Source organism: Brachyistius frenatus, unplaced genomic scaffold, assembly GCF_029030835.1.
Source record: "Brachyistius frenatus isolate BFR_SWC_R1_liver_20210118 unplaced genomic scaffold, ASM2903083v1 Contig_237, whole genome shotgun sequence".
NCBI classification, from domain to species: Eukaryota; Metazoa; Chordata; class Actinopteri; family Embiotocidae; genus Brachyistius; species Brachyistius frenatus.
Genome location: NW_027210836.1, coordinates 324,345 through 340,000, shown reverse-complemented (window position 1 = coordinate 340,000; position 15,656 = coordinate 324,345). Strand labels below are relative to the sequence as shown.

Sequence of the window (15,656 nt, the reverse complement as noted above, 5' to 3'; positions counted from 1 at the left end):
GACAGCACGACCAGCCAGCTGGCTGCTCCAACCGGTTAACGGCTCCGGTAAACGGCTCCGGTAAACGATGACAGTCGGCTCGCGCTGTCAAGTCTCACACGCACGTTGACCGTTAAACTGAACGCTTGACGGGCTTTCGGTGAAAGGTCAGGACGCATTCAAGTACATGTTTAAAACGTCGTAAATCGTGACGCTGCCAGCTGTTCTGGTTGAAAAAAAAAACAGAAACAGTAAAAATAAAAGAAAAATTAATTAATTAATTTAAACAACAGCAACACATTCACAGCAGAATCAAGCAGGAACTACAAAGTCAGAGATTAAAGTTCAACTCTTAATAACAACAATAAAGTTGTGATATTAAAGAATATAGCAACTATATAATTATATATTTTGTAATTTTAGATCTTTTTACCCAGAAAATTTTATATTTAGAATGTATTGTATTTTAACTTGTTTGGATTATACAATTTAAATTGTAATATTTAAAGAATAAATTTGTAATGTTATGGGATAATATTCTTTATTTAGAGTTGTAATTTAAAGAATTCAAAATGTTGGATTTAAAACTATTCTGTGATCAAAGTTTTAAATGTTTATTAAACCACATTATCAGATTTTCAAAGAAATATTCAGTCTTTTATTTTAAAGAAACAAAAATCAGTAGGACGACAAGCCCCATTTTGTAGCATTCGAAGGCATCACGGCCCTCCAAAGAGAACAGAACTCTGGGTAATGTAGTGTCCTGGAGGTTTCCAATAAAATAAAATATCAGATTAACTCCTGCTGCATTTAAAAAACAAAAAAGTAAAACATGTCAAAAATATTTAAAAATAAAAACTGCCAGCAGCGATCTGCGGCCCTCGCAAACTGCACGTCGGGGGTCCAGCGGGTCGAAGCCGCCGGCTCCCCGACGTGCAGCACGTGAAGGTCGGCATATTCCCACTTGCAGTTTACATTTTTTTCTCGATCTCGTTCCTTATTCTTCTTTAAAAAAAAAAAAAATCTTCAAAAACTCCTGAAAGTTGGTGCCTGACGATGCGCAAAGTTTCGTGAGGTTTGAAGCATCGTTTGACCTTAAACATCAACTTCCTGTGTCACAGCCAAACATCAAACTTAGCCACATCGCCCTGACTATATTATATACTGTATACTATATACTGTATACTTTTTACTATATGCTATATACTTTATACTATATGCTATATACTATACACTGTATACGATATACAAAAATGAATTTTGGGTCAGTTTTCAGACGACATGCTGTAGTATGACTTTTTGTATTATATTTTGGACTTTTCTTTGGATATTTTGGATGACTTTTTAGAGTATGACCTTTTTCTGAAGAAGTTCTCAAGTTACTTCTCACTGTGAGGCAACTGCTCTAACCAGTGATGAAAGAATTACCTTTTGGACTTTTATTTTAGTTTTGTAATTGGTGTTGACCTTTGATTTGGTATTAGTATGACTGGATGTACATACCCAGACTTGTGTGGTTTACCCTCAGAGGGCCTCGCCTTCAGTCAACCATGAACCCTGTGTTACCTCGGCGGGTAAACCATGAACGTTGAATGATATCTGAGCGGGGCTCGAACCCATGTCTTCATGAGGTCATTTCCAGCTTGGTGTTGGAGTTGTAGACCGCTGGACTATCTTCAGCAGCGAGGAACATGTCGTGGCTGTTACTCAACAGATAAAAGATTCTACTTCACCAAGGTTAATATTAAAGGTTCAGATTCCACCTGTTGATGCTGATTCAACTTTTAGTGAAGTTGAAACGTTTGGAGAAATTGAAAAAGTTTTGCATTCACAACACATTACAGGAAGATATTTAATATCACTGCAGACCTCCTTAAAAACACGTATATCTACTATCCAAAGAATGTCTGCGGCAAGTTTGGTCCATTTGAATGAATATTTGTGGACGGAGTTATAGGTTGTAGTGAGCCAAAGATTTATCACAATGCTGTCTAACTCCCGGGAAGGTTGGTGGTGCAGTGGTTAGCACTGCTACCTCTCAGATACAAGGTTGAGGTTCAACCCCCCCTTTGTCATGACTTAAAAAAAAGCAGGAGTTTTTGACTGACTTTGTATTGTGCTTTCGCACCATCGGTGCTCGGGCCCTCATGATAAGTTCATTTTCTGATTTGACTTTTTGTTTCCAGGTGTGTTGATCAGCTGAATAAAACCTCTTCGTGTCACTCAGGTAGTTGGACAGGTACGTACTGAAATGCTGGTTTATTGATTGATCCGGTCAGCTGGAGGTAAAAACAACATTCATGCTCAGTTCATACAGACGTTTATAATAAAACACAAACCATATCTCACCGATAAAAACGTTCCAACATGCAGAAAACAAGCCGGACACGATCTCACTGTAAAAACGATTTAATCATTTATATCATTTCTTTTTTTTTTACATTTTATTTAGTCTTTTGATCAGAGATTAAAAATCTTTCATGTGACGTTCAGTCATGTTTTACACGTTTAGAACTTTGTTTTGAATGTTAAACCTTTTAAAGTGGGACGTTTTGTTTCTGTTCACCGTGTTTTGTTTTTATTTATTTTGTGGCTGTAATGAACACTGGAGCCTGCAGGGGGCGCTGGCACTACTTCACACTATATCCCTATCAGGTTTCCATGGTAACACTGATGTGAAACTTTAATCAATCTTCTTCTTTAAAAAAACCCCACCTGAGATGATCAGAGACTGAAGTCACGTGGGGACATTTAACCCGACTGCACGCAGCGTTACGGGGACATTTTCAGTCAGCAGGCAGAACCCTGACCTTTGACCTCCGGGAACGACACAGCTCTGGTTGATTGACAGCTGCCACTCAGACTGAAACTTGCATGCGTTTGTTCATGACTTAACTTGTCAAGTTCAGGAAATCTGCTTCCTGTTTAGTCTCGGTTGATGCGTTAAAAGCTCTGGTGACCTCTGACCCCCGGCCGCGGTGGCAGTTCGGTGACCTCTGACCCCCACCCGGAGAAGAGTTCTAGATCTTCTCCACATAGTTGCCGGGGAACATCCCCTCTCTGCCCCGCAACCGGCCGAACCACCAACCAGATGGATCTGCAAAAAGAGAACAGAGGACACTTATGAGGACTACAACCCTGCAGGTACTTATGAGGACTACAACCCTGTTGTACGTAGAAGGTACCTTCCGTGAGTAATTCGATGACATCATCGGCGTTGAAGCTAAGCTCATCAGTGTCCTGGGCGTCGTAGGCATACAGAGCTCTGCACTGAGGAGACCGGGCCTTCGGTTTGGGTCGACCCGCTCCGGGAAGCGGCTTCACCTCCTTCGACCGCCGCCGCTGCAGCCTGCAGGCGAGGAACGGGGATTAGTGTCACTCACGCAGCGTAACCAGGAGTTGAAACAGGTAGGTGCTCGTTACACCGGTATATAGATTAAATTGGTGACACTGGTTTCCCCGGTTCTACTGGTTCCCCTGGTTCTACTGGTTCCACTGGTTCCCCTAGTTCCACTGGTTCTACTGGTTCCCCTGGTTCTACTGGTTCCACTGGTTCCCCTGGTTCTACTGGGTTGCTTCTAGCAGTCTCACCCCGCAGCGCCCTGTTCGGGGACAGCCATGAAGCCCATGTCGTGGTGTTGCGGGGTCCGGTTGTCATGGCGATGCTGGCTCTGGAGGCGGGGCAGGGTGGGCTGCTCCATGCTGGACTGCTGCCTCAGCAGGGAGCCTCTGGAGGAGGTGGAGCCTCCCCTCGGTGCCCCGCCCCCTCTGGAGCGAGGAGCTGAAGGGGAAAAAAAAGACATCAGCATCACGACACTCAACTGAGACGACGTCGTCCCGACACATGAAGGGTTCGTAAACTGATACCTGAGTTGTACTGGCTGGTGGGCGGAGCCTGGTTGCCCATGTACCGGCTCTTGCGCTTGTCCCTTCGCGTCGGTCCTAAAGATCAAACAGACAGGAAGTGAGACGCAGCAGACAGGAAGTTGCGACGGTGACCGAGCTATTCGTAAACCTACTGGAGTTCTTGGGCAGACCCAGTCCGACGGAGACCTGCAGGACCTTCCCGCTGGGCTTCAGGACCGCCTCATCGCCCTGACCCGCCTGGAACTGGATCTGTCTGGACCCCGAAGAGCTGAACGGACCCCAACCGCCCTTCTTCACCTTAAACTCCAGGCTAGAGGGAAAAAGAAGGCGGGAGGCTGAAGGACATATTTAACGGTACCGAGGAGATGCGATGAAGACAGATTGACGGAGTTTGTCGACTGCGGTCGGTACTGACAGGTTGTTGAACTTCAACGGCAGCTTCTTCTGCGTTTTCTCCTGATAACGTTTCACCAGCAGACTGAGGAACTCGGTTTTAAAGACGCTCTGAAGGACGCTGTCGTACTCGTCCTCGTGGACGACGAAGAAGTCGTCCTGCAGAGTGCTGACAGAAGACAAACAGGTGGGAAACAAAAATCATGTCCTCATACAAGAAAACATTCGGTGCGTTCAATGAATGTTTTGGACTTAATTTTAGTTCTGGAGTGAATTTCAGCTCTCACCCGTTGGTTCTGGTCATAAGTCGCTGCTTCCAACATTTTGGTTGTAGTTCTAGGTCCAATTGAAACTGGTTCTGGTTTTACTCATCTGCTGATTCTAGTTGTTAACTTGTCTGATGACAGTTCTAGTCCTGACCTTGGTTCTGGTTCTAGTTCCAGTTCTAACCTTGGTTCTAGTTTTACTCTGGTTCTAGTTGTTGACTTGTCTGGTTCTGACCCTGGTCGTGGTTCCAGTTCCGGTTCTAGTTCTAATGGCGTACCTCAGGGAAACAGACTGGATTTTGTTGACTTCGATCTTCCTCTTGAGAACCTCCCGGATCTGACCTTTATCTGGACCCTGTTTCACCTTCTCTCGACCAATCAGGTAGAGGAACTTCGGCGTCAGGATGAGGTCACTCTTCACCGTCTGTGTTGAACAACAGAAACAAGGTCAGTTCAGAGACGGTGGGTTTCAGGGTCTCATAGTTTGAGGAGTTCCTCCAATCACAGCTCACAGCTCTACATGGGACTGATCGGGCATTGGTTCTAGTTCTAGTTATGATCCGTGCTCTAAGTTCTGACACTAGTTCTAATCGTGGATTTGGTCTGGTACTAGTTCTGGTCCTGGCCTTTATCTCGGCACTGAGAAAGTTCAGATCCTGATACCAGTCCTAGTTTTAGTTCCAAGTTTTCTTTGGTTCTAGTCATAGTAACTCTTGCTTTAGTTCAAACCCTTTCTAGTTCTAGTTCTGGTCTTGGGCTTCATCACGGTTCTTATTGTGGGTTTGGTTTCAATTTTAGCTCTGGTGCTGGTTCTGGTTCTGGTTGGTGTATGTCAGGGAAACGGGCTCAATCTTGTTGAGCTGCCTCTCAGGAACTTCCTGGATCTAAACCTTAATCTGGACTCATCGTGTCTCAACCAATCAGGTTCCAGACCTTCGGGGTCAGGATGAGGTCAAAGTGTTTGTGTTGATGGTAAAGTTATAAAAAACAAGCAGATCTGCTGCAGGTCTTCGTTTTTCGTTACCCTGAACCTTCGGTCATATTTCACCACGACATCAGCGAAGTCGATTCTCTCTCTGCGGCCGACGAACTGTCGGATCTCCGGGTGGTTGTCGGTTCCGATGTAGTCGCCCACAAAGTTCCTGTTGATGCTGTTCCGGCGGCGCTCCTTCTTGTTGAGCAGGACGTCGGAGGCTGGAATTAAAAAACAGGAAGTCACTCGAGGACGCAAAACTCAAAAACTTCCTCCGATTCGCTTGCGGACGATCGCCTCACCTTCCTCCCTCATCTTCACGTACTTTCGGACGGCGATGTGTTTGCGCCACGCCTTCTGGATGACCCGCGCGTAACCGTTGTACTTCCGCTCACGCATTTCTTCCAACAGGAAGAGCTGCAGCGAGAAAACAAAGTCAGACCCGGAACCAGAACAGAATCCTTCGATCTGGTTCAGCTATCAGTAGGTTCTCCTGAGGTTCTCCTGAGGTTCTCCTGGCGCTGAGTCGGCTTCAGGAACTCTGAATCACAAAGTTTTTGGTTAAAACACTTTCGTACCGACTCCGGAGCTTTGATGAAGACTTTGGCTTTTCCCAGCTGGAACTGGTCCTGGTCCATGTGGACCGAGTTGAGCAGGTGCAGAACCCCCTGGCGCTGCTCGCCCCTCCAGCGAGGCCAGCTCTCCTTGGTCAGGATGGCGTACCTGCGGCACACGAGTCTCCGTTAGGACATTTGAAGCGGCGGGCCGGTGGTACCTGGTTCTGGGTTTGAGCTCTGACCTCTGCAGGAACTTGTTGAAGACCCGTCGGTAGGCGTATCCGGCCCGGCGGACTCGGATGTTCTCCCGGAGGCCCAGGTACTCCACCTGGTGTCGGACCCGGTTGTCCTCCCAGTCCCGGGGGCGCTTGGTCTCATTGGGTTTGATGCAGCGGATGTAGTGGGGGGTGCACTTCATCAGGGTCTGGACCAGGCTGTTGGCTTGTTTCTACAGAGGACGGAGGGACGGGGTCACCTGCTAAAAGTCTTACCTGTCGTGTCCGACAGCTGTGGAGCACATCTGGCCTGATGTTTCTCTCACCTTGATCTTACTGCTGGCCGTACTCGGCCGCCCTCTTTTCTCCGCCTCCAGGTTCTCAGGGAATAGAGCTCTGATGAACGCACTGACCACAAACACATCGGACAGGTGTCATCACGAGGTCACACACACACACACACACGCCTGTCTTGTGTACTTGCGAGGACCCGATGGTCAATCAGAAAGTTCAGGTTCTGTTCCTGAACGCAGCACGGTGCTGCACCCGGAGCAGCAGGAAGCAACGACCTCCATGAGGAAGTATTCAGAGTGTCGTCGCTTCATCAACATCATGACTGAGTTCAGGAAACTCAACTTAAGGACAATGAGGGACAGGTGAAACTAATCAGGGGGCGGGGCCAACAATCATACAAAGGACAGGAAGTGAAACAAAGACAATTTCAAGTCATTTCAAATTCGAACAGGAAGCACCAAACCCAGACTGCCCTGAAGACTACAAACAGAAAAGAAGTCCAAACCAGAACAGAACCTCAGAAGGTCCCAGTGGAACTCATGTTAGTGACTCTGGGGGACAAATTCACGGTGACACAAAGAAAACCCAGCTGGTGTCTCCTGATCTGATGATCCTTCTTCTTCGGTCTTGGACGATGAAGCTCCGCCCCCTCTTGAAACGTTGAATGTCATCAGAACACCTCGCCCGGCTCATCGCTTCATCGCCGTAGACTTTCTGAAGCATTTCAAGAGTCTCTGTTGACCGTTTACAGAGTTTGACTCGGTGGAAATCACTGCATGGGCTCAGGAACACTTGGCTGCTGCAGATTTTTTGTTCCTTAAACATTTGAACCCAAAATCTGCTGTTTCTCTGCTCCAGTTTCAGGTTTCCATGGTGACATCACTAATGTTCACATTACTAGCGGTCACGTTAACGTGAGGAACTCAGTGATGATGATGAAGAGACGACTCTGAATACTTCCTCCTGAAGGTTGTTGCTTCCTGCTGCTCCGGGTGCAGCACTGCGCTGCGTTCAGGGACACTCTGGACTTATTGATCGACCCTTGTAGTAAAAATACAAAGATGTCGCTGAGAACTTACAACTCGCTGCTCTGCATCAGCTCGATGATGTCGTTGAACAACACGTCTCTGTTCCTCTCGCAGAACCCGCCGACGTCATACGACACCTGGACACAGACAGGACAGGTGAGGTCGGCAAAACACACGTGGGACAGGTGTGTGTGGTGAAAACACACGGACAGGTGTACAGGTGTTGTGAGGACCTTGCCGGCGTAGTGGTGGACGACGAAGCCTCTGTTCCAGCTGCTGAAGTGCTCGTGGGTCCCGATCTGTCCCTGCAGCTTCTGCAGCAGCGTCTGATCCGCCCCTTCGCCTTTAGCGTGCATGGTGGCGCACACGTCGTCCAGGACGCTCATGATCCCAAGAGGATTCTGGGAAACAATCAGACAGCCGGATGAGGGGACGTTTTCTGAAAGTAAAACCTGGTTTAAATGCTATTTGTTTTTCTTGTGTTCATGTCCTTGTCGGTTGGTTCGGGCCGTTGACGTCCTGCGCTGCCTTCGATACCGTTCGGTCCATTTAATTACTCTTAAATGTTAAGTTTTATTCCCTTCAAACCTTCCTGATGTTTCAGCTGCGAGCAGAAGAAACCGAACAAGAACTCAGCGTCATCGTTGGTTTGTGAACGTTATGAAGCCTCCAGTTCAGATTCTGTTCGTCACCATCTTCGGTTTGGAGCAGGAAGTGACCATATTTGGACGATGTGTCGTGTTCAGCGATTGGTCGACTCACCAGTTTGGACTCGATGAGGTCACAGACCACTTTGTTGTTGAAGTACTCGATGGGGGTCCATCGGATTCCCTCCTGAACGTATTCCTCCTGCAGAGACACGACAACAGAACCAGCAGAGACGGTGAATCTGTCAACATCTGACGCCTGCTTTCACATTTCTTTATTTACTTTTCATGAATGTTTGTGTGCGACATCATTCAGGAGTGTTACAGTGAAAACTTTATCAAGAAACATCTCACAAAAACCTTAAGAAAAGTAGCTACACAAACATTATATTAAATTATAAAAACATAAAATAAAACACAATGCTGTTTTACTCCAGAAGTATTAATTCATTCTAATTCAGTTATTCTTTCACCTTTGAGCTTTAAACAGATGTTTTTGGAGCAGAAGTTTCATTTGTATTTATCGCAGTGTGGATTTAACGGTCGTCTGATCCGTCATATGTTACAACTCGTACGTTCTCAATAAAGTTTATTTTAAAAAAAAAACTTTACCTGTTCGGCCTTCAGAGTGAGTTCAATAAAAATCTGCTGCAGCTTCTCGTTGACAAAGTTGATGCAGAACTGCTCGAAGCCGTTTTTCTGGAAAAAAAGAAAAAAAAGAAGAATGAATTATCTGATACAGCAGTTAATTAACCAGTTAATTAATACATATCTTTGTCGTCATTATGCAAACGCTGTAATCTCATTGAAATCAGCAAAAACAAACAAATGATGTCATGAACCAGCTGACGGTCAGTACCTGCAGTCACCAACGGGGGCAGAGTTGAGTACACACTGATTTAAATTCAGTGAGTACGAAGAAGAAAAAACATTTTTATGATTGTGTGATGTCCTACATTTCCCAGAATGCTGTTCAACAGCCCCTAGAGAGAGACACGGGTTCTATGTTCCTGTGTTTGGTCTTCTGGACCAGGACAGTTTTATGGGGACACTTTAGTGAGTCCTCACTTGTTCGCAGGACTCGGAGGTTTCAGGTAGATTTATATTTATTGGTTCGGAGACACTTTGATGGATTAAAGTGTGTTTTTCTACCTGGAAGATCTCGAAGCCGTAGATGTCGAGGACCCCGATGTTGAACTCCTCCTGGTCCTTCTGAATGGCTTTATTGATGCACTGACACAGACAGAAGAAGAGGAAACCGAATAAACACAAAACCAAACACAGATAGAATTAAGCAGAAGGTGCAGATGGCTGCAGCGGACTGACGTCGACCAGGAAGTCGAAGAGCCGGGCGTACAGAGCTTTGGTCAGGGCGTCTCTGGAGAAACAGGCCTGCTCGGTGTTCAGGGTGACGGAGATGGACTCGGTCTTCCCGCCCCACTTACTGTCCATCACCCGGCTGGTCAGTTTACTGCAGAGACCATCCTGAAGGATCCCTAGCAGGTAGGACGGGAAGGCCAGGACTGACAGGAGGACAGACACACTTTCTCAGAGACAGACTTCACTCGTAATATAAAAACAGTACATTTACAATGAGTCAGCTGTTAGCTACAAGTTCATTTCCTGTTTTTTTTAGCCTGTATTTTTTTCGCACTCAGTCAAACTGCCCAATTAAAGCAGCAGAATTCTCTTTCAGAAGCTTCTGTATGAAAAGTTTCACAGATGTTCAGAAAGAAATTCACCGGATCACTGTGATGGTGAAGAAAACGTTAAAACAGGCAGATTCTCAAGCAGCTTCTGCAGCGCCTTTTTTGCTGTTTTCTAAGTGGGTCTATTGAGGTCTGTACTGGATGAACATAAGAAATACTAATATGCTGAGGAACTGGAACTCAAACTGAATATAAACATATGTGTTTCATATGTGATAATTCAGATCTGATGGAGTTATGAGTCTCAGAAGAAGGACGAGTTTTCACTCACACAGCGTCAGTCTGTTTCTGGCTGTTTTTAAGGATCTTAATCTCCTCACTGAGCTGAGTCACTTCATTTCATTAACCTTTTGTTCTTATCACCTCTGTGTGCTCGGTGTATTCTGTTACATTATATTCATGTATTTACATTATATTCATGTATTTATATTCTGTTACATTATATTCATGTATTTATATTCTATTACATTATATTCATGTATTTATATTCTGTTACATTATATTCATGTATTTATATTCTATTACATTATATTCATGTATTTATATTCTGTTACATTATATTCATGTATTTATATTCTATTACATTATATTCATGTATTTATATTCTGTTACATTATATTCATGTATTTATATTCTATTACATTATATTCATGTATTTATATTCTGTTACATTATATTCATGTATTTATATTCTGTTACATTATATTCATGTATTTATATTCTATTACATTATATTCATGTATTTATATTCTATTACATTATATTCATGTATTTATATTCTATTACATTATATTCATGTATTTATATTCTGTTACATTATATTCATGTATTTATGTGCGTCTTACAGTCCTGACTCTCCACCACCGCGTAGTTGTTCTCCTCTCTGAAGCTGATGTTTCCCAGATGAAGAATTCCTGCAACGATCTGAAGAACTGAATCCTGATCCTCCACAGACAGACCGACCACCGACATCGCCGCCTGACACACAGACAGGTACAGACACACAGACAGGTACAGACAGACAGACAGGTAAATACAGGTAGAGACAGACAGGTAAATACAGACAGGTAAATACAGACGGACAGGTAGAGACAGGCAGAGACAGAAGACAGGTAGAGACCATGGTATCAGAGAACTCCTTCTTGTCGTTGACGTCCTCCACCGTGAAGGTTCCTGATTGGTTCAGGTAGTAGTAGTAGTCGGGGGTCGTGACCCCGAGGTTCTCCCTCTGCTCTCCACTGGCCCCCTCCAACAGCTGAGGACAGAGGTCACACAGAGGTCAGAGGTCACAAAGGTGTTGTGTTTATACAGGTCAGAAACAAGCACAAAGTATATGTTGCAGTACTTGTTGCAGTACTTGTTGCAGTACCTGGTAGTAGATGTGGAAGTTTCTCTCTCCCTGATTCTGGGAAACGACTCGACTTTTCTCCAGGAGGAAGTTGGAGATTTTGCCTCCATCAGGAGCTCCTCCTCGACTGAACTGGATCTCGAAGTATTTCCCCTGAACAGGACAACAGGAGAATATCTTGACTGTCCATGTACAACTGTGTAACACGTAGTACTTAATGTGTATTTATACTCACAAATCTGCTGGAGTTGTTGTTGCGGACGGTTTTTGCGTTTCCGAAGGCTTCCAGCAGAGGGTTGGACTGAAGGATGATGTCTTTAACATGCTGCACACAGCGGCAGTAACCATGGTAACAGAGACGGGACAACAGCAGTAACCATGGTGACAGAGAGGGGACAACAGCAGTAACCATGGTGACAGAGAGGGGGACGACAGCAGTAACCATGGTAACAGAGAGGGGAAAACAGCAGTAACCATGGTGACAGAAGTAACAACTGCAGTAACCCTGGTAACTCTAACCATAGTTACAGCAGCAACCATGGTTGAAACAGCGAGAACAGTTGTTACCATGGTAACAGTAACAACATCAACAACCACGGTGACAAAAGTAATAATGGCAGTAATGATGATGACGGCAGTAACAACGGTAACCGTAGTAACAGCACTAATCATGAAAACAGTAATAGTTAACATTAGCAATAACCATAGTTACAAAAGTAATAACGGCAATAACCATGGAAACAGAGGTGACAGCTGATCGGTACTCTGAGCAGTACTTTGAGCGGTACTTTGAGCGGTACTTTGAGCAGTATTCTGTGTACTGACCTGGACTTTGTCTCCCCCTCCGGACACTTTGGACACGTAGCTCATGATGTATTTGGCGGCGACGGTTTTCCCCGCTCCGCTCTCCCCGCTGACGGACGACAAACACACTCAGAGCACGTTGAATACGAACATTTTGTGTGCGAACTCTGTGAAGCCCCGCCTACCTGATGATGACACACTGGTTCTCGCTGTCAATCATCATGTTTCTGTACATGTTGTCAGCCAGCGCGTAGATGTGGGGGGGGTTCTCGTACTGAGCCTGAGGGGGCGGAGTTACAGTCACAGTGACGTCAGAGTAGAAGTTTGTTTACATTTGTTTATTTGTTTGTTTGTTTGTCTCACCGCTCCCTGGTACAGCTCCACCTCCCTGTCCGTGAAGTACGGCAGCTGTTTGAACGGATTCACAGAGATCAGAACTGCACCGATGTAGGTCTGACAGAACCGGGTCAAGGAAGGCAACTAGAACCAGAACCAGGACTGAAACTAAAACCAAGATCCAGGCCTGAAATTCAGACCTGAACCAGAACTGAAAGTAGAACCAGAACCAGGACTGAAACTAAAACAATCATCAGTACTAGGACCGATACCAGAACCGGGCCTCCCGGACCGGATCCAGTGGAGGATACGAAGATGTAGTCGTCCATGTATCTCTTCTTCAGGTTGTCTGTGATGGCGTCCTCGCTGATCTTGGACAGCAGAACCATGTCGTCCACGCCGCTCACCTTCACGTTCTGGGCCTGCCAATGGTAGCGCTCCTTACTGCCCTGAAAGGGGGAGGAGGGGGGGAAGGGGGGGGCAGAGTCAGGTCTGCAGGTCAAAGACAGGTGTGTACCTGTGGGAAGGATATAAGCTCCTCCTACTCTGACAGCTGCCGATACATTTTTTTGTTTTATTTTGAAATTTGCTTTTCCTTCACATTTTTTAAATTAATTTTACTTTTTACATTATTTGTAAGTTTTTATGATATTTTCTTTGTATTTCTTTAAATGTCTGATTGTTATTTAGCTTATTTATTTATTCATATTTTATTTTACCAACAAGGATTTTTTTTAATTTATTAATTTTCTAACATTTTTTCTTTAATCTGATTAATTTTTTTTACTTCCTGTTTTGCATTTTTTACAAAAAAATATTGTTTCCTTTATTCAAACAGCAGACTGAAAACACAGATGACTTCCTGCAGGAATTATTGATCTATTTATCGGATGTTTTCAGGTTCTGATCCAATCAGCTGTCTGACGGTTATTGATCATTTTTACAGCTGATTTTGTTCCATAGTTTATTGACACTCATTAAACCATCACTATGAATGAAGCTGAATATTAAAAAAAAAAAAATCACTGATTGATGTTGTCAAAGTCTGATATTATTAAAATAAATTAGGAGATACAAAAAAATCTCTTCTTTGCTTCAGTTAAAAATAAACTTTTTAAAATTGAAGATTTGCAGATTTAAACTGAGTTTTTGTTTGAACCAATCGAACGTCTCCGTCTCCTCCTGAATTCCCAACATTCCTTCTGTCCTGCGGGGTCTTGTCATGTTGAGGAGCAGCGAGGAGGCGACGCCTCGACACGTTACAGGGCGTGTGTGTGTGTGTGTGTGTGTGTGTGTGTGTGTGTGTGTGTGTGTGTGTTCAGATTAAAGTTTCAGTCTGTAAACTCTAAAAAAATTAAATCAATTCACCGAAGGAATAAAAAAAACAACTGAAATAAATGAACTGAACTTCTGAATCTTTCTGTGTTAAATAAGTCAGCTGGAAGAATTTGACCTCGTGACCTCCCGTCAGCCTGAAGACCCTGAAGGTCCCTGAACGCCCCTGAAGGTCCCTGAACGCCTCACTCTGTCTGAGGTTCAGGCAACACAGTTCAAAACAACTGAAGTTTTTCAATCTGAACCATCACCACCGTTAAAACAGCTGCTGCTCTGATTTTTTATCTGCACTCTGATTGGCTGGTTCGTAGTCGGTCGTTTCAGCGTTTTGTGAAGAGAATCAGAACAATTGTACGTCATCGTTCCCGTTAACTCAGTTTAACCGACAAACAAACAAACAAAACAAAAATCTGTTGTTTGAAACTGTTTCTGTAAACATGAATAAATAATGGAAGTAAATATTGACCTTTAACCTGTTCAACCACATTCAGAGGAGAGGATGCAGTTTCCATAGTAACAGCAAGGAAGTCAAACTGACTCAACATTTAATTTGTTATTTCTTTTACATATTAACTAATTTTTATAGTTTATATTTTAATATTTATGACTCTAACCAGGTTGAATTTTTGTATTTGTTATTTATATTTTCATTTGTTATATTTAATTAAAATTATATTTTTAGTTTTATTTGTATTTTTTCATGACATATTTATAATTTAGATTTTTTTTTTTTGTCATTGACATTAATAATAATAATATGTAAATGTATATTTATTTACTTTATTTGTTTTTAGTTCTTTGTGTTTAATGTTAAAAATTATATTTAAACTTTTCCTAAACTTTGTGATCAGGAAGTTTTTTTAGTTCACAGCAGCAGAGCTCTGACCAGACACCTGATCCTGCACCGGAACCAGAACCGGCACCGGAACCAGAACCAGAACCAGTTTAAAAAGCTGTTTGCTCATTAACTAGAGGTAAAGAAGTCAGTGAACTCACCATATCTGCTGCTCCTCAACTTCACTTCCTGCTTCAGATAAAAATTTAAGAAACCTTCAGTTGGTCTCAAGTTGATCCAGGTGAACCCAGACTGGACCGGAACCAGATCAGCCCGGTTCAGATCACTTCGATCCGGATCAGTTCAGACTGATTCTGCTGGTTCGAACAACATTTTTCTCTCCGTGTATTTTCCTTCCTTCAGTCTTCAGTGTCTCAACTCCTTGCAGGTGTGGGCAGGTAAGGCCCCGCCTCCTCCTGAGCCGCGTGGAATTCTGGGTACTGGAGTCTTGAACCACGTCTCCTTTAGCGCTCTGCTGCCTTCCAGTGTCCAAAACCGGAATCACACACGAACTGGGGTTTATTTCTTTTTACACATCTGAGACACAAACACGCTTTTTATTGATTTAATTCATATTTATGTTTTCATCATATTTTTATTATTTAGTATTTTTGTATTTAGTGAAAACTAAAGTTTCCATCTGATGCAGTAAAAACATTCAAAAACTTTTCAGGCGTGTTTTCAAGACTTTTCAGGACCTTTAATGATCTTTTGTCTCCTGCAAGAGCTTTTAATTATTTCTGCTGCTTTTTATTTGTATTTTTATTGAGTTCCCTGCAGATTCCTCGTCCTCTCCGTTGGGAAGAAACTTTAATCTTTTTAATGCATTGTCCTCATTTTTATACTCGGTTTTAGTTTCTAGTTCTTATCTCATATTTTAATACTCTTAGTCATTTTAGCTTTTAATCCATTTTTTACATTTCTTTTATCTCTATCATCTCGTTTTCCTTTTCTCACATTGTATTTTATTTTTCTGAAATACAAAACGTGCAAAAAGTGCTCTATAAATATAAATCAAGTTTGATTGAATTGATGATTCATGAAAATAAAATTCTATTTTTGATTGTTTA

General features: G+C 43.4%; 2 protein-coding genes across 3 annotated transcripts in view; both read right to left on the bottom strand.

The window, feature by feature from the left end:
- The window catches only part of prune (prune exopolyphosphatase), a 5,373-nt gene extending 5,232 nt beyond the window's left edge, over positions 1-141 (bottom strand). For both annotated transcript variants that reach the window (XM_069720286.1, XM_069720288.1), the window contains exon 1: positions 1-141. This exon is cut by the window's left edge and continues 80 nt beyond it. The gene's annotated coding sequence lies outside the window, so the exon portion shown is untranslated.
- Positions 142-1,740: 1,599 nt separating this feature from the next.
- Positions 1,741-15,648, bottom strand: myo1eb (myosin IEb). Its single transcript, XM_069720298.1, has 27 exons — positions 14,748-15,648; positions 12,728-12,865; positions 12,444-12,533; positions 12,266-12,360; positions 12,102-12,189; positions 11,512-11,601; positions 11,298-11,429; positions 11,049-11,183; positions 10,774-10,906; positions 9,546-9,742; positions 9,372-9,452; positions 8,832-8,918; positions 8,335-8,421; positions 7,806-7,973; positions 7,624-7,709; positions 6,577-6,658; positions 6,278-6,483; positions 6,057-6,201; positions 5,781-5,895; positions 5,530-5,699; positions 4,784-4,929; positions 4,262-4,408; positions 3,999-4,156; positions 3,847-3,921; positions 3,571-3,760; positions 3,165-3,328; positions 1,741-3,076 (listed from the first exon to the last, which is right to left on the bottom strand). Exons 1-27 carry the CDS (start codon positions 14,748-14,750, stop codon positions 3,000-3,002), a joined length of 3,285 nt encoding a protein of 1,094 aa, XP_069576399.1. The 5' UTR covers positions 14,751-15,648; the 3' UTR covers positions 1,741-2,999.
- Positions 15,649-15,656: the final 8 nt, after the last annotated feature.

Coding starts and splice junctions, on each gene's coding strand:
- myo1eb (XM_069720298.1), bottom strand. Junction 12,190..12,265: donor AACCAGTGTGTCATCATCAG/GTAGGCGGGGCT, acceptor GTCGTCCGTCAG/CGGGGAGAGCGGAGCGGGGA. Junction 11,602..12,101: donor GAGGGGGAGACAAAGTCCAG/GTCAGTACACAG, acceptor CGCTGTGTGCAG/CATGTTAAAGACATCATCCT.